The sequence below is a fragment of the Aythya ferina genome, assembly GCF_964211825.1.
Source record: "Aythya ferina genome assembly, chromosome: 10".
NCBI classification, from domain to species: domain Eukaryota; kingdom Metazoa; phylum Chordata; class Aves; order Anseriformes; family Anatidae; genus Aythya; species Aythya ferina.
Window position 1 is genome coordinate 18,881,039 of NC_140306.1, and position 18,470 is coordinate 18,899,508.

The window sequence follows — 18,470 nt, forward strand, 5'->3', positions numbered from 1 at the left end:
CTCTTATTGTGGATATTCACAGTGCATCGTTCCTGATATCTATACTAATGATAAATGTAAAATCATGTGAATATGTTCACCCTGATTGCCATCTCTGATGGTTCTGTATTCAACAAATTGCTGTTAAAGTGTGGTCAGTTGTGTAATCCACAAGTTAATTCATTAACAGCTTTGCATAATATGATGATTGTCCATTATTTTCCTTTTCTGAGTAACTATGTACCCTTATAATAACTTAACCAAATGAGTCACTTAAGAATACATTTGAAGGATGATTTTCATTTAATGATCACTTTTGAAAGACATATCTCCATTAGGTTTGTGCATACATGGCAAAGAAAACTTAATCATTGACTGATTCATGTTTTGGGTAGATACTTCAAGTATTCAAGCTAATTGCATTCAAGTTAGTTCTCCTTTAAAAAAAGGCCAAAAGGTAAAATCCTTAAAACTTGCTTAGAAATCCCAATGTGGAGCTGTATCATTTCCATGAATCAGGGTTTGAGTAAGGAAGTGAGATTTTGTAAATAAGTTTCCCAACTTGTAGTTATGTTTGTTCTCTTACTCTTCCTACTCCTCTCACTCTTCCTGCTTCTTGAATGTATGTTTCATTTAAAAGCCTCTGCTAGGTTATTAATGTGACCGGCAATCCAGCACTTCTCTTGGTTAGTGGAGATGAAAAGATATATTTTCTTTTGAGAGCTGTATTGTTCTGCAGTTGTGTGCATTTCAGTCCCATTGTGTGGTTCTTCACCAAGTCAAAACAGAGCTCTTCTATCCCTGAGGACAAAGAACAAACTGTTGTTGGGGGGTAAAATATCTACAAAATCATAAATCTTTCACCCTCTCCTGTTTATTCTTCGTGCCATCCAAGCACGTTTAGGGAATAGCCAATTAACTCCAGACTCATGGCAGGTTCTTATGGGCCATATTCCTCTTATCTAAGAGGATGCAACCAAATTTCCAAATACTTTCTAGTTGAATGCAGCATTTTTTTTTCCTTGCTCTTTAATTTATAGGTAAATAATAGATAATTTATTGTTATCCTAAAGTGATATCTCAATTATCAATAAAATTGAAATTTTCTCTAAGTAATGCACAGATCACCAGCAGTATTGTAAAATATTAGGCAAGTGTGTACCAAATTAATTTTACCACACATCCAGTTCTTTATTATATGAGTAAAACTGTTTAAAAATATTCGTCCTTCAAGAATTAATCTGATCACTGGCCATTGCACATCATTGCATATTGAAATATATGGGAAGCAGAAATTGTACAGATGGGTTTCCTATAGTAAAACATGCTGTGAAAGTAATAATTTGTAAAATACCTATAACCAGTGAAGAAAACACACTTTTGATGATGATATTATATCCACTAATTTAAAAAAAAAAAAAAAAATCCAAACTGAGGGGGAGGGATTCCAAAGTCAAACGTTAGAACTGAGCTTTTTAACCATAACACAGTGTTGTAATTAACATCCATACTGTATGTACTTCATTACATTTTATGTCCTGTCATTTCTCAATGCGTGGTATTTAGAAGAACTAAAAGCAGTGACTCAATTCCAAGAAAAAATTGCTTTTATATTGCTTTATATTGACAAGTCATACCTTCGAATGTAAGTTATGTTAATAATTTTTTTTGATATCTCATGCTGGTGTCTGAATTACATAAAAATTATATGATGTGTTAAGTGGCAGGTCTGCAAAGAAACTGTATATTTAATCCTAATTATGCAGGATCAGGTACTGCTTGGGCTTGTGTTCTTACGTGAACATATGCAAGAAACAAGTCTGAAAAAATGCAGCACATTCAGGCAGCTTCCAAAAGGTCAGGCTATCAGGCTGAAACTTTGCAGCATCTCTTGTAGTACTTCTGGATGCCTTTTTCTCAGAAAGTTTGCTGACAGTTTTCTCCACTTTCGCAGCCTTAGGTAGGAGTTTTGCCTCAGAAAGACGATTGGACCTAAGATATATCTATATTGCCTACTGCTTGTAATGCTTGCTCTTATCTAGAGGAGTCAGTGAATGCACTGAGTGCTGGCTACTGGTTTGTTTCCTTTACTGATGCCTCTGTAAAGGCATAAGGTCCTGTCATGGGGAAATGGAAGAATCTGGTCTGTCCCTGTTAGAACATACAGTATCATCTGTAGCTCCGCGTCATCTTTCTTACCCAATGAAAGACGATGTTAAACTTGGATTATTTTTTTTATCAGCCAAAAAAGAATCCAGCAGGAGGAACAGAATGAATCCAAAATCAGAAAAAAACATTTGCCCCTCAAATATCCAGAGAAATTAGCCTTGATGAAAAAGGAAATACTGTAAAGGGAACACAAGAAGATTTAACTGGGCTCTGAAAAACAAATGAGCAGTCTACATTTGTCTATTGTTTTTGTTTTTGTTTTTTGATTGTGGGTTGTTGGTGGGTTTTGGGGGGATTTTTGAGCTCTGGCCTTTTAAGAATAATGTAAATGCCAAAAAGAGCTGGACAAAAAGTAAGCATTGTATCCTATCTATGAGAATCAGACGTGTATCATGCTAGTTGTTACAGTCATAGTCTACAGTCTTCAGTGATTAAAATCAAATTTGACAGTAACACAATATAGAGGTTTAACTGACAGCACACACAGCACATTTGCTAGTCATAATGCCAGAGTTTAATGACTGATGCATGTGGGAAGCTAATTTGGATTTTTTTCCTGAATGGGATAAATGAGCATCCAGTTAATGCCAATCATGAATTCAAGCCATGTGACAAGATTGATGCTACATACCCTGTTCTTGTTTTGCATATTCTGCAAAATGAACTGCAGGAAAAGAGCCAGTTTGTACACACATCCGGAGAGAAAGTTCAATCTGCTTTCTGACACATCCACCAATTGCAGCTGAATGTATCCAGCTTGCTGCTGTTGTGTCCACAAACTAATTACCCTTTCTCTGTTAAATAGCCTAAGAATTACAAATTGTATGCCTGTTTTGAGAAAAAGTACAGGTTGAACAAGCAGACGAAGTATAAATAAAATATTTATATAAAAATAGTCTCTTACAAAATATACTCTCTTATCCTATGGTTGATTTTCCAAAAGATGGAAGTTTGTCTGGAGTTTCTTATTTTTAGACATATTTCAAACAAGATTTTATTAATGCTTCTTTCTTTAATTGAAGAAAAAAAAAAATGGTAAAGATTTGCATCCCCTACCACTTGACTTTTGTTCCAGACAACTAGCAGCAAACAGGAAAAATAAAAAATAAAAACGACAAAAAAAACAGTGTGTTTGTGTATGTACATATATATAAAGATGTCAGCTTTTGCACTTAAACATCTAGTACTGTAGAACACATCCTGCAAGTCCAACTAGTAGAAATATCCTAGTTAAGAATAATATATACAACTCCAGTTTTTCCTTGCTGTTTCTACAAAATTATTCCACAAAGAAAGCAAGCTATCTACTTTAATTGCAGAATAGTTCCAAAAATGTTGGTAGAGTTCTTTTTAATTAAATAAATTAATATTAGTTTTATCTGAATAAATTGTTAAATATTGCTATTGTTATGCCCAAGTGTCCCAAATCCCTGTGCTAAATCTGCAGCACACACACACACAAAATGCAGATAAAGCAGTGTCTACAGAACATGTCAACAGTTCTACTCGCTGTAGCAAGTGGTATGAAGTGAAAAGATGGGCAAGACCGGCAGAAGCTTTTCAGAAGTGTAGAAGCCTAAATCTGTGTCATCCGCACACTCACATGGGCACTTCACGATGGGGCACTGTCCATCCCATCCTGTGCAAAGCCCATGGCTGAGGACTTTTCCCCTACCCCACCCTGCTCCTTATACACACAAGTTTTTAACCATCTTTTTTTTTTCCAAACCGAGTTCATTGTCATGTTCAGAGATTTTTCACTGGTGTCTCTTCCCAAGGCAGTCAATGCTTCTTGCTTCAGAGGTGCAGATTAACTGAATGATCTCTTCTCTCTGTTTTGTGTGTCAGGGGGCTAGGGGGCGGGGAGGGGGGTGTTTTTTGTTTCTTGGCTGACTTTCTTAAGAGTCTGAAATGTGTATCCACATAAGCAATGAAACATGAGAAGAAAAGACAGGGATCCGTTCATCAGTGTTTCTTCTGGGAGAGCAGATCTTTGCTACGGTCTCGTGTAGGTACATTGAGCGCATGTGCAAATGTACTCGCAGCCAGGGACACAGCCAGCCTGCCCAGCCACGTACTCATTTACAGGTATATACTTCTGTTCTTTCACTGCATGTGTTGCATTTAACATAGCAGCACCAATGAAATTTGCAGTTGCACTGCCACACTCTCGAGTACTGGTGCGTGTTGTAACCTCGCCCACAACACATCAGGTCGCAGCCATTGGACTGCTGGGCTGTCTTGTTGCACATCCTCCCCTGTGTTCCCACGCTGCCGGTGACGGGGTCTTCTTCACAATAATTGGGAGATTTTTCTATGTACACTAAATCTGTATCCATGGGTTTGCGATAAGAAAGTGGCTTCTTTATTTTGAGGAAGGTCGGACGCTTGTTGCGACTTGCCCTCACTGGTTCAACCTGAACTGCTTCGTTGTATTTGTCCTTAAGGATGTAGCCCAGCTCCCGGAACTTAGGCAGGGTTGTCCAGCATGTCTTAGTGGTACAGGATCCCGAGACCCCATGGCACTTGCACTCTAACTTCATGTTTTCTTCCAGAATCTGGATTTGGAACAAAGAATGATGCATTAATAAAAACTAAACACTTAAAAAATAAAAAATAAAAAGAGGTTTATCTGATACATATTGAATAACAGTTACAGAGAGGGTTGCTCTCCAGCATTAGCTGTCACCAGGCACAGGCCAGGTTCCCACCAGAGCTATGGGCTTTGCTTGCCTGGTGATGCTGTTGTCCCAGGTAGCAAATGCTTACGGGTGTCAGCTAAGTTCTGCCTCCAAAGTTTGCACTGTGAGTTAAACAGGGAATGTGAGTGCCTAATTTCACAGACTGTAGACCAAGTGTAAATTGTGATCCTCATTAACCACAGCTTTTCTTCACCTTGCCTTGTACAGTGCTTCAGATTCATCTGTTTTCCAATTTTTGGCATGTGGCAGTGAAATGAGGAACTGGCAGAAAATCACACCTTTACTGTAGCAGCTTTACACAAAATGCCACATGCAGAATGCTTTGAAAGTTCAATAATAGATAATAGAACTTGGTTTTTGTAAATAGGTATTCCAAAATAAATTGAATTTCTGTTCTTGGACCTGAAAATGGCATAAGCTGGTGTAAGATGTGAACAAGCAGATAAACTCTATCCTCCTGTTGGTGTCACATTAATCAGCAGCGTAGAGCAGACTATTATTTAGTTATGCAATCATCTGTTCTAAGTGTTGCAAGTTAATGCTGCAGTTTGGAAATCTAAGTATTATTTCAGTACACCCCAGCCTTACATTCCTTGCCATACATATACAGTATACCACAATCTTTCCATTTTTTCCTAAAGCATTTTGCTCTCCTCTCTCACATGGGTAATGGAGCATACAAAATACCTGGGCTACTCTGCCAAAAAAATGGCTTTGTCTTAGAGCATAAGGAGTATGAGTAAAGAGGAGGAATTGCTTTCATGTTTTGTCATCAATTCTGGTTAAAAAATTCCACCTCCTTAGTACCACAAAAGCTTCTCAATCACATCATCTTGGCTCCACCCTGTCTCACGTTCTCTTCTTTGTAGGGTCCTCTTATATTTAAGGCTGAGTTGTCACTGCTTTCCTTTTGATGATAACGAGCTTCATATTCCCTTCAGCCTTCACATCCCTTGAAACTTCAGCCTCTCCTGCTCTTTCTTTACCAGCCCCAGTCCTTGCCAACTAACACTGGAGACCAACTTAGTCCCTGCTGTCTGACCCAAGCACTAGAGCTGACCTCACTTAGCAGCTACAGTGTTAATGCTAGAAAAATTGCTAATTGATAGAATAATTCCAGCAATTAATTTCCCACTGGTGTTGGCTTGAAAAGATAATAATAATTCTTCTGATTACATTCTGCCTAGCCTGGTAGATAGCAGCAGTGGGAAGCCCAGCTGGGGGATTATCTGGGTTCAGGGAGTGGCCACATCATTTTTCCCCTGAGAATCCTCAGCTGATCTGTGCAACCCCAAACCTGGGCAGCCTGGAAGGCTGGAGGGAGGTCAGCAATGTGGAAATTTGGATTAACCCTTTTCTGCAACGCCCCACTTTTGTTTTTGGACATTAGGAAAGCTTACCATGCAGACACCAGCTGCTGCTGAACAGGACAGCCTGCCCTGAAGGAGTTGGGTCCAGCTCAAAGGCTAGACACGCACTGGGACTTCAGGTCTAAAATCTCAGCATAAGAGACTGAGTGGCTAGGAGTCAGAGTACTTCTGAGCTTATGTGGCCAGCAGATCGTATGTAGCACGCTAACACTGGTGAACACAACTCCATCCTACTTGTGAAAGCCTTAAAACAGGCAATGTAGAGGCTGCATGTAGTAGCTTATTACTGTCACACCTTTTGGTCTTGAGGCTGTTCACATGTCATCTAGGCACAATAATTGCTATTGCCTAACTTTAGGATAGTTCATACCTGTTTTTTTATTCACTGTTCCTTCTCTGCCATTTTTAAATGAAAAAATGGATTTCAAAAGCATTTAAATGGCTTTGGTTTTATTTTACTCCATTGCTGATGTGTCAGTACATGTGGTCTGAAGACGAGATTAAAACCCCTAGAAAGTATAGGTCCAAGGTTTTGACAGGTGTGAACTTAGCCTATATTATGTCACATTTTGTGCTACTGTTTTAAAATTAAATTTTCAGGCAAACTATCCATCCAGTGACTTTCCAAAAACTGAAATGTGAGAAACTTTGATATTCAGATCTACATCTTAACTTGCAGTTCTGCTCAAACTTTGGCTTACATTTTGCATTATCTTGTTATCTTGAGTTTCTCTCTCAGCCACTGCATACTTCTTTTATTGCTCACTCATTCATAAGGTAGTACTCTTAGAAGATAAATGAGGAGACAGAAAAGGAGTTATAGCACAGAAACCGGAAAAATAACATAAATTCTTTTAGCCTCATTTGTACTTTTTTAAAAGCTCTCTTTTTTTAATTTGAAACTAGCCAGGGATACATTTCTCAGCCTTAATTCAATCACTGCTCTCATTCAAGTGGCTGGCCTTATATCTGGTACGATGTTCAAACTTGCAACAAAATATTTCTAACATCAGGAACCGCCAGATTGACTTGAAACATTAATACAAAATACATCATGACTTAGTGTCATCTATCCAGGTAGGGCTTTTCTCTGAAGTGTAAATAGCCTAAATTGCCTTTTGGTTTGTTTCATTAACATCCCATTTACAGACAGCGATCTCTAAGACAAGGAATATTTTCCCCCAGAAAGAGCTGAGGAAGTGGCTAGAGCAGTTCAGCAATGGTGCGTGTCATGTACTTGCCTCTTGCTCTGGGTGACATGATTCCAACCCAGACAAGAATCTGGATTTCTGGCCTCACTCAGCTAAGGCCAGGCACGAGCAGTTAGGGTAAAAACATCTGGCTTTGCCTGAAGATGAGACATTTGACCAATATTAGTTAAGTCCAAGTATTAGGGGTACTTTTTAGATCACCAGAAACATTTGAAAGTATGGGCAGAGGATGGACAGATAGATGAGAAAGATTTTTCTTTAAATGCTGTGCTACATTTATTGTTCTCTTTCTCTCTCTCTCAATTTCTCTCTCTCTTTAGGATAGCGCTTTTTAAGATGTTCTGGCTAACTGCATTTTCTCTTGCCCTACTGGAGTTGCATTTCTATTGCACTGTGCTAAAATCACTCCAACACATCTGCTTAGTTTGGGCTCATGCTTTTTACATTAGATTAAAACTTTATATATGTTATAGACTGATTTTCCTAAAATGTAAGAGCTTGAAGAGCACAAAATGTAAAATCTAGATCCGCCGTTTCTTACCAAAAGACCGTATCCTACTCCATTAGCCATGGAGAGTAAATCTATATGCACCATTGAATGCTCTGAACCAGAATAGATGCTAACAAAGAGCTGGAGTTAGTTTAACTTTGTCCACTTTTTCTTTGAGTTCCTATAGTAAACTGTCGGTACTTGTTTCTCTGTGTCTCCTTTGCCATTAGCCTCTGGGAAATAGTTTGTGTGAAGAGAACTTGCTCTGGCTCTCTCTATTGATGTTATCTTCAGATATAGTACCTTTGGGCAGTGCCATAAGGAACATAACATGTTTTTTCTTTGCCTTTAGTTTTGCAGAAAATGTGTAGGGTGCATCACGTGAGGGTGGCAAGCTATAGCCCTGGAGAGCCCTTTGAGCAGCCTGTGAGCTGCACAGGCTCAGGTGCCAAATGCAGAGGTTGTTTGCATGGTCACAAAGTCCTCTGCTATTGGTCAGGGAAAACACAACCATTGGCTAAAAGCTGTGAATTTTTCGTTACAGAGAACAAGGCAGGACTTGGAGAGTGGTCACAACATTTCTGTGGGCTGGAGAGACCATTGAGGAGAGGCAAGCCTGCACCATTCAACTTGTGGCAGATGAGGATTTATGATTTCTATTACTTTCAAGAAGGCAATTGTAACTATAAGACAAAGCTCCTCAAACTTCGGGGAAAATGTTAGATGGCTGCTTGGTTTTCTTTTGCAAAAGGATTCACTTCGTAAAAGTATTATTTTGAGCTAATGTAATAAAGACTAATTCTTTCTAATTAAAATAAATAGGAAATTACACTGCCACCTGTTTTATTCAAGTGTGACAGTAATCTCAAAATGATACTACCTTTTAAATAACTTGTGGGACTCTCTTACACCAGAACTCTGAAACTAAATAGGAAAATAGCAATAATACCTGGTGCCTTTTGACTTGAAAACAAAAATTAACATGAGAGAGCATAAAAGAGGAAATGATGCCATTTAAAGACAAACCCCATTAAAACTTGTAATGTAAGAAACAGCATACTGAAAAAGTACCTAAATGCAAATCTGAAGTTAGGAAAGACATATCTAAACAGAAAAGGTTATTTCCCATCAGTGGATGTCTGCTAACAATATTAATAGAGCTGTTGTAAAAAGTGTTTTGTAGAAATATAACATATTTTGCATTGATATCCTATGGCAAACTAATTGTGGATGAGTCTGGAACTGCTTGTGTCCCATATTAAGCGTGACTCAGTCCAGCTAATCTTTCATATTTCAGTTGAATGTATTATGAAGCCCTTATTAAGCACAGTTAAATGATGTTCCTTCCTCACATTTTTTCATTAGTAAAACTGTGCAAAAATCAATATCTGAAGTTGAAGTCAGCATCAAACAAATTTGTTATGCTGAGCAGTGCGAGTCCTGACTATCTCAGAAATTCTACTACCACTGGCAGGTTAAACCATTTTTACCATTACAAAAAAATCTCTGTTTCAAATAAAAAATGGCTGGGAAATCACCATAGCATATGACCTATACCAATCAAATCACAACTGTGTTTTCCTACAAACAGATGTCTAACGAAGATCATGCAAGATATTGGTCTAAGGACTAATTGCAAAGATAGACAAGAGAATACTGATAAATGACAGAATGCTAGAAACATCCCAGGTTGCACAGAGTACAAACATTTACCTTCAGTAATAGATATCCAAAATTTAACTAATTGGAAATCTGATTCTAAGTCTCTAAAAAAATGTAGAGTTCATGAAATTTGTTCTCTCATTAGTTTAACTTTTGTGCCATATTTCTGACTTTTCTTTATGCTGCCACAAAGCAGGAGGTTCCTTACCGTTCTTTATAAGTTTCATAATTATCATTATTATTTCTACCTTGGAATATTAGTTGTCCTTTATTTCAGCTTTATAAAGAACCTGACCATATGCAGCAACTATTTTCCAAGTGCAGCTTCTATTTTCACAATATACCAAATGAGTAAAGAAAAAATAGTTTTTCAGTATAGTCGCGCTGTTCATGTACTATCCTCAGCACATGTAAACTAATTTTCTTCTGTTTCCCTTGGTAAGTCACATTACTCAATTTAAAGGGCAGAAGACCAAATACAGTTTGGGGACCAAAAAACAAGCAGCAGTAGAAGAACAAATCTTACAGGACGTTTTCAGAATTGTTAGTCTGAAGAACATTTGGACATGGGATAGGAAGGGGACCACAGTTTTTTAACAAAAAGATTTAATGAGACAGATTCTCATACTAAATAATAATGCTCTTTTCAAGTTAAACCACAAGGCATGGCTCTTGCCTTTTTTCAAACTGTAGGAACTTCTATGTGTAATAAAACAAGGTGTCATACTCCTTCAGCTTTCTGCCACTGAGGGGTTCTAGGACAAAACCTTATATCCAATTGTAGCTGCTCCCAGGATAAACTTCTGCCAAAACCATCTCAGCTTTGTAAATGTAACTAGGAAAGGGGATTTCATGTATGCAGCTCGGAGTATCTTGCTTGCTCATTCCTCAATATTTTTCTCAGACACTTCTGCAAACCTAATCATGGCCACCTGAAAGTCAAATAAGGTTCTTCAGTTTTTATTTATCTTCATCAATATACTGCTTGCAGAGGTAGCAGGCATGATGTGGCAACACCTGATGTTAATAGCTCAGCAAAATCTGATATGGACTTGAAAGGAATGATACACAAAGAAATCTACACTGCCACGTCAGACAGTCCCTCCTCAAAGCAGATCTCATGCCAGGTATTCTCTTCTCCCTCACCCCCTCCCTTTTGCGTCGTATCTGATAACAGCTACAAGCTCGTAGTCTGTGGGATTCCTTGCCTTTTTACATCTCTAATGAACAGATTCCTGTTTTCCCCAGAGAGAAAGTACCTGCACCCTTGTCTCTCTCTATGGTCATCAAAATGTAAAACGAAACCATTAATTCTTGAGCTGGAACCGTGAGCTTCAGGTTGAGTTTCACATGCTCTTAAGGGATATGGTTTGTGACAAAGTTTTCTGTGTATCTGTGTAAGACAAAACTGTCTTCCCCACCTTTCCTTCTGTTAGCAGGAAATACTGTTATAAAAGTTTTTCTCAACTATGAATTACCAAACTAATGCTTAGATAAGATTTTATACCAGGAAATGGACTTAAAATATTATGTTCCTCCTGCACTATTGGAAAATAAGTTGTGAGATTGGGGGTTCATAGTGTGGGATTTTTTGTTTTCTGAGTTGCTAATGACAAACACTCTTTACTTGAAAGCTGGCTTGAGAGTTTACTGGGTGGTTACTGCTCTGGTGCCTTGGTGCGTCTGTCTGCAAGACTGGTCTGACTTGCGTTTTGTTTCTGTAGATTTTTCTATTTAAAAGCAAGGCAAATATTTTAACAGAAAAAAAAATTGAAATAATTTGAAAACATAACTGTCAATGTGTTTGATAAAATACTTGCTTTTTTAAAAAATAACTCTTGGGAGACCCATTATCATGTAGATTAGACTGGATCGATGTAGGGCCAAGTGAGTGTCATCACGTAGGAAGTTTAAAAATCAGTCAAAAAATAGATTGAAAAAAAAATAGTTCTGAAAAAAATATATATTTTTTAATATGCTTTCACCTACAATTATTGGAATATAGTTGAATTGTCTTAGGGTCATTCAACAAGTTAATTTATATTTCCTGTTTGTATAAGTGAAAGTATGACTTCCTAGTTCCAGACTGAAATAGGATTGTGAGATTAAGCAAAAACTTATCTAGGATCAGTATTTGCTGCTGTCCAAGCAAAACTGACACTGTGGATACGATAGATTATAGCTCGTGAAATACTGAATAGTCATGTCTAGTCTATCTGGGTACTTTGTAGAATGAAGCTAAAATAGACTGGAAAAGGGTATGATGGTGTTACAGAATTACAGATAGAGTTGTTGGTTGCGTTATCTAATTCACCTTCTTATCACTACATGAGTTGTCTATAGTACGTATCTTCCTCTTCAAAAAGATATTGGGCAGTATGTTCATGCCAAAAGTGAATAAAAATGATGATCGAGGTGTTTTGGAAATGAAGCAACAACATGATGTTCACTGACACTAAGATGATTTACAAAGAAAATGAGACGGCAATTTTTCTGGATTTGGGCATGTTATCAACATAAAATTTATTCTTATATCATATCTACCTTCCTTACGTTCTGGTCACAAATTAAGAATCACTCCAAAATACTGTTGCTTCTGAAACAAGGCCTCTCTAAAGCAGTATTGTATCACGTATTATAAAGATGATGAATGTCCATTGTTAAAAATGCCATTTTCCCTAATTCTACTTCAGGCTAGGAGCTCAGTGTATGGATCAGAGACTAATGAGGTGAATGAAAGCTTGACAGTGATACCTGCAGGCCTGGACCTCTTCAAAGTCATTATAGTTCTCCTAGTGTCCTATATCCTATGAGTCTGGCTTTAGTTTTGATCTTGGGATGGTGATCTTCATCCATATTCTGTTCTTCAATTAATCAAGCTGTCATTAAAATGCAGGATGAGGTGCTTTAAAAAAAATACATTGCGCACAGAGTTTATATTTTAGCATGCTAGTTCTGAAGTACTTTGGAGGTATTCCCAGGTAATGTGAACTATAACTTATTTGCACTTCACAGTTTGAGAACACAATGGGTTAAAGTCTTGTGGGTTATTCTTCAAGTTCTGTTACAGCCTTGCTCTGCTAGGCAGGGATGTCAATGCTGTCTTTTGCTTTGGGCTGTCTCATGGAGCCTGAGTCATACTTCACTGCTGTGGTAAAAAGGTAGGGAAAACAGGAAATGACACAACTCGAATCCATCCTTGTCATAGTTAATGTACACAGTGAAGGATGGTACAGAGTTGACTCATTCCCACTAAACTTCATCTTCCATGTAATTCTCCAAACTGGTAGTGAAACACTCAAATGAAGTGGTGCTGGCATTGTATAGTAAAGAATTGGGAGCAACCAGGTAGAGCATTTTGACAAATGCTTGAGCTGTCGAGAGAAAAGTTTCCAAAGTGTGATAGAAACCAAAAGAACAGCCTTACTTGTTCCAGACAACTCATCAGAAAACACCTCTTGTCCTAAACTAATAAAGCCAGGTGCTGGCAAGAGCACTAGTTGCAAAATAATATCACTTCATATCGCTTCCAAACATTTTAACCAATAGCCACACACAGTTAATTATAGGTTCATTTAGTTACATACCACACCATGAGAGTTAACCCTTAGGTACTCAGCAAATAATAGTATGCAATATTTCTCGTGCTTCAAAACATAAATTTCAGTTCTCTAAGACAGCATTTTTAGTAAACGGTAGATGTTTTTACTTTCCCTCAAGCTTTTCAGGTGATTTCAAAGTACTTCTACAGTAATGTCTCAGTACCATCTTTATAAAAAAGTATTTCCTAGCTTAACTTCTTCAGGAACTCCTTCAGACTCCTCCAAAAAGAAGCACCAGTTACCTTCATGTTTGGTTCACAGGAAGACATCTCTGTGTCAAAATATTCACATGATAATAAAATATCATGTTTTTGGTTATGACAAGAATTGGGATATTCTTGTGGGAGTCATTTTTCCATAACAATGGCTTTCAAATTAAGTTATATACATAAGAGTTTTCCCCCTCCAGTTGCAGTTGGGACAATAGATCCGCGGTTCCATGTTTTCAAATAGCTTCCACTTATCAGAGATAAGATCCTACCAGCAAAGCCTATCTCTGTAGCCTAGCAGCTGCCAAGATTAGCATGCCCCAAGAACAGGCCAAGAATTTTAACACAGAGCTTCTGGCCTGTTGTCAATGAACATTTCCTCCAATACCGAAGAATGTGAAATTTCCTAATTTTACATATAAAGCCCAGTGCAGTCTAAGCAAACCTCCTTGGCTTTGTGTCTTGCCTACCTGGCATATTAGATTTTCTTCTTTTCATTCTAACAGGTAGTTTAGCAATAGCTGAAGCTTTCATTTTACAAGTGAGCAATCACGTATTAAAAGAAATTCACATTTAGGGTGTGTCATATTGATGGATGTAATTCCCCTCAGCCAGCTCACTCTCCAGGCATAGCTGTTGCTCTTTGTTAAGAAATCTGTCTGTTTACTATTTATAGATGAGTTAAGGAGAAATATCCAATTACATTAATAGTTCCTCTTAATAAGCCACTTATGTTATATTAATTGAGCCTTAATATCAAGACTGATGTTTTTACAAAGGGTTAATCAGTTGTAGGTCTTGTAGGTCTTTAGTTCAGAAGGTCATAGGATGCCTGTAACAACAGCTTGTAAGCACCAGCTTCACTTGTTCATAAACCCATCAATAACAAACCATGCATGTCTGTAGCACATTTAATGTGTTAATCAGATATTAATTTTATTCCTCCCTTTAAGGGAACCTTAATATAAAGTATAACTCCATTAAATAGAATTCAAAAAATCTTAATGCTATGCTATTCTTTAGTAGAGTTATTTGGATCTGTAATGTTGTGGGAAACATTTTAAGATTACACCTTCTAGCCTAAATTTGCTGCAACTACAGCAAGGCAAACTTTTCGGACCTATTTCCAGAAAAAATGAAGCTTAAGTGCTCACTTGGTGTCTGTCTCCCACTTGCTTCTCATGTCCCATTGGTAACAGCTGAACCTTTTTAGTAATTTCAACCAAATATGACAAAGGGTAGAAATTGTGAAGTAACTTCTGTGAAAATAAAAGATCACAGGGAGGAGACAGATCCTATAAATGTGGCAGTGTGAATGCTCATGTTGTTAGACCTCAGGCAATTCACAAAGAGTTTGCCATCAGCAATAACACGTGCTTTTGTAGGAGGGCATCCCCACCGTTGCATTGTTTATGTTTTTGTTTGCTTGTTTAATCTTTTCTTTTTATAACTGAGGTCTTGATCCAAGCCTTTTGGACACATATTTTTGATTCCTTATTGAACTTCTTTATTCATATATTAACTGTTGTACCATCTCAATAGATAATAGTTTCATGGCTGCAGGACTTATATACCCAAAGGTATAACAGAATGTTATGACTCAATTAAAAACTCATGTTTGAGTAGCCTTGTAAGAGCATACGTAGTTGTACTCATAACTGTGTGTGGTCTTATATTTAGTATAAGATCTAGTATGCTTAAGGCAAGGCTAGTTTCCCTAGTAGGCCACCAGCTGACACTACAAGGAGAACCTACAACTGGAGCACTAGCAATAAATTTTGGCTTAGATGTTACTTCAAGTTTGCAAATACTGATGCTTTCCTTCTGTCTGTCCCAGGGGAGCAAATGCAGTCCATTAGGTGCAGCTCACTTTTAAGTACCAGAAGGCTCAGGGTCATTTCGATAACCGGTTCTAATGCAAATGAATACTAGTGCCTTTTGGCACTAATTGACCATGCAGAGCCAAGCATCCTCTCTGCAATTACCTGAAACCCTCATCCTTTAATAGATCCATGCTACACTCTTCCAGTACCAAAACAGGCCTTGTTTGTGTCCTTGGACTAAAAGGTTGTTCTTTATTTAATCGATTATTTAATTGTTTACTTCAAAATACCTGGAAGTTCTTTCCATTAAAGCAAAAGTCTGTTCCATTTGTACAGCAAACGCTAGCAATTATTGCTTTCGGTGATTGTTTCAGGGCTTTGTAACTTCAGAGTTTTCTGTCACCAAGTGTCTAATATAACATTTGGACCAAACCTTGGTTTAACTTCCATCTTTACCAAAACCTGTCCTATGCACTGTTCCAAGTGTCTTTACTTAGCCCAGCTATATGAGTTTATGTTACTGACTCATCACTGCAAGGCTCTTGGAAATGTTCCTGCAGATACTTTCAGCTTGCACTCTAGAGGTATGGGTTGTTAAGTACAGAAGACTCCAGCTTCTGTCCCCATTGACACAGCAGGGTCACAGAAATGCAACCACATAAACCTACAGCTGTGTAGTGTGAATGGGTATGCTTTGTCAGAGATGCAATGAATGAGACTGCATTGTGCAAGTTCTCCAGCATAATTCAGTGTAAACTTTGTGTAGCAGAAACACTGTTTGCTTGTGTATGAAGATTGTTCTTAGTGAATAGCCTTGCTGGGCCTTTAGTGTCTTGCTAACTTGGCCAGTGACTGTTTTCTGTGGTTTTAAATGTCTAAAATATGCAGACAGAAGTGTCCAGCTTTATGCAAGTAAATCAGTCTTAGATTTGGAAAATTAAATTTGAAGTGTGACAGATGTCATCTGGTGAATACAGGAGCAGCAGAACTGTGCTCATCAGCTATTTCTGAAAATTTGTCAACAACTTAATCCTACATCTAGTCATGAATTTTTTTTTTAAATGGGTTCTGATTTAATTTCTCAGTAAAACATTGAAAAATACAAGTTAAATAATACAGGGAAAAAAAGCTGTGTTCACGGGTCAGACTTCAGGCCAATAGATGCTGTGTTTTCTCTTTGTCGTGACTTTTATTACATGATCAGCGTAAATTTTACAATACTCAAACACAGCAAGTATTTGCTTTAAAGTTATTACTCTGACAACTGCATTTGTTTCAAATTAGTATGTTTGTTAAGAAATGAGGGCTTTGTTCTGCAACGTGATAGACTGAAGGCTTTACCAAAGGTCTCAACCAAAGGTGCTACAAACAGTGCGAGTCTTTCAGGGAGACCCAAATAACTTATACAGCAACTGTTTTGTCTAGATGATGTTCCTTCCTGAGTTCTGAATGACAGGTGTATGCACAGTAGGAAATGTTGCTAACTGTCCAAAGTGAAAGACTGAATTACCTTAGAAAATGTCCAAAAATGTGGGCCCAGTTCAGTGGCTTTGCTGAGCAAATTAATCATTAGAGCAAACATCTAATTATTTCAGTTCTAAAAGGTGGATGACACTAAATTTGGAATTTGAGATCTTTGTTATTTATTAACAGACCCTGGCCCTCAGTCCCAGCTATCTTTGTCAGCAGCATGAAGGATTGTCAGCTCTGGTAATCATATACATGAAATGCGTGTTTTGCCTATAATGTCAGAATCCTCTAAAATTGCAACTGCAAGTAAGTGATAGCATTTATCATTCCCTAATCTTCAGCGTAAATCAGGAATTCAGTTTTCAACCACATAAGATATAAGAGGGAGTTAAAAGCCAAAATACAAGTAGGACCATGTATCACAATTTCTGATTAGCTGAAAGTGGAGGACAAGTGGAATGAAAATTCCTTCTTGCGGATTACAGTTCTTGTGCAGTCCAATTCCCTCTCATAATTTAGACTAACATTAATGTTCCCTTTATCTTTACTCTGGGTTGTTGAGAAGATGCAGAGCTTGTCTCTCAAGTTTGGTCTTGTTTTAAGACTATTATCTAAAAAACACAGGAAAGCCATAAAATAAAACTTTGATCCTTTCAAATACAAACAAAATACTGTAAGAGTGCACAGATGTGTATTTTTTTTTTCACACCCAGCAAAATTGCCCAGCAGCATCTTGTCGCGCCCTGCAAACACCCAGTAGGGATTCAATTTTTGTAATCATTCAACTCTGTCCTGTGCTCCCACCAACCTCAATGGGAGTTTTCCCATTCAGGGAGCTGGACTTCCTCCAAATTCAGTGTTTGGCCTTTCTGGAAATCCCACTCCCCCCAGCAAAGGCATGGTGAAGAAGCTGCCAGGAAAGACTTTGCTGCAGCTAACTTGCCTTTTTGAATTGCACCAAACCCCTGCTGCGGTGCCAGGCCTTGGGGTTGGGGTGCTCACAGAGTAGGAAGGTCCTTTGAGCAAGAGGGCAGTGACACACAGGAGCAGCCATAGGGTGGGACAGGACTGGGCAACCTCAGATAATGTGCTCTGTAAGTGGACGGCACTTCCCTTTGCCTGTACCTTACAACCATGTTAGTTTGCAATGTTTTGCAGGCTTTTTTACTAACTGCTTCCATTCATGGCCACATGTGCAGGCCACTTGTGCAAACCTTCTCCTAAGCCTTCTCCTTCTGGTCTAATCTGGGCAAAATGTTGTATTGCTTAATTAAGCTAGCTACTAGGACCTTCTAAACAGACACGTTTGGAGCACCTAACATCAGATTTTCTAGATGTTGTGTGACATTTTAGCAGTGGAGCAGCATTTTGTGGTTGCTGTTGTTAAGACTGCTATTGCTTTGTGAGTAGTAGTGCTGTGTGTTGCATTGGCTGAAGATTATTTTTGCTGGTGATTTTGGCATCATCTCTGTTACTGACTGTTCTCTTTATTTGTGCCATTGCTCTGCCCCATTATCCCCCATCAAGCTCCATGTTAAGGTGTCTAGCAGCCTCATCTATCAGAGGACTAAACACAGCTGTAGCTGAAGTCTGTCAGATGTACCACTGCCAGTAACAACAGTGGGCATCTACCCACTGACAGTCTGAGCTCCTCCTCTGCCTAAGGGAGCCTAATTCTGGACTTTTCTTCAGGCAAGAAACCTTGAAAAGTGCTCAAGCAGTTGTATGTTGCAGGTGCAGCACCGTGCTAAGTGTTGTGTATGTTGCTGTTATGTACTCAACA

General features: G+C 38.2%; 1 protein-coding gene across 1 annotated transcript in view; it reads right to left on the bottom strand.

Annotated features, from left to right (window-relative positions):
- Positions 1-263: 263 nt before the first annotated feature.
- Positions 264-18,470, bottom strand: part of WNT7A (Wnt family member 7A) — a 37,026-nt gene continuing 18,819 nt past the window's right edge. Inside the window, exon 4 of the mRNA XM_084531530.1 lies at positions 264-4,706. Within this exon, the coding sequence (XP_084387656.1) occupies positions 4,227-4,706 (480 nt within the window). The 3' untranslated portion in view covers positions 264-4,226. The remainder of the gene's footprint in view (positions 4,707-18,470) is intronic.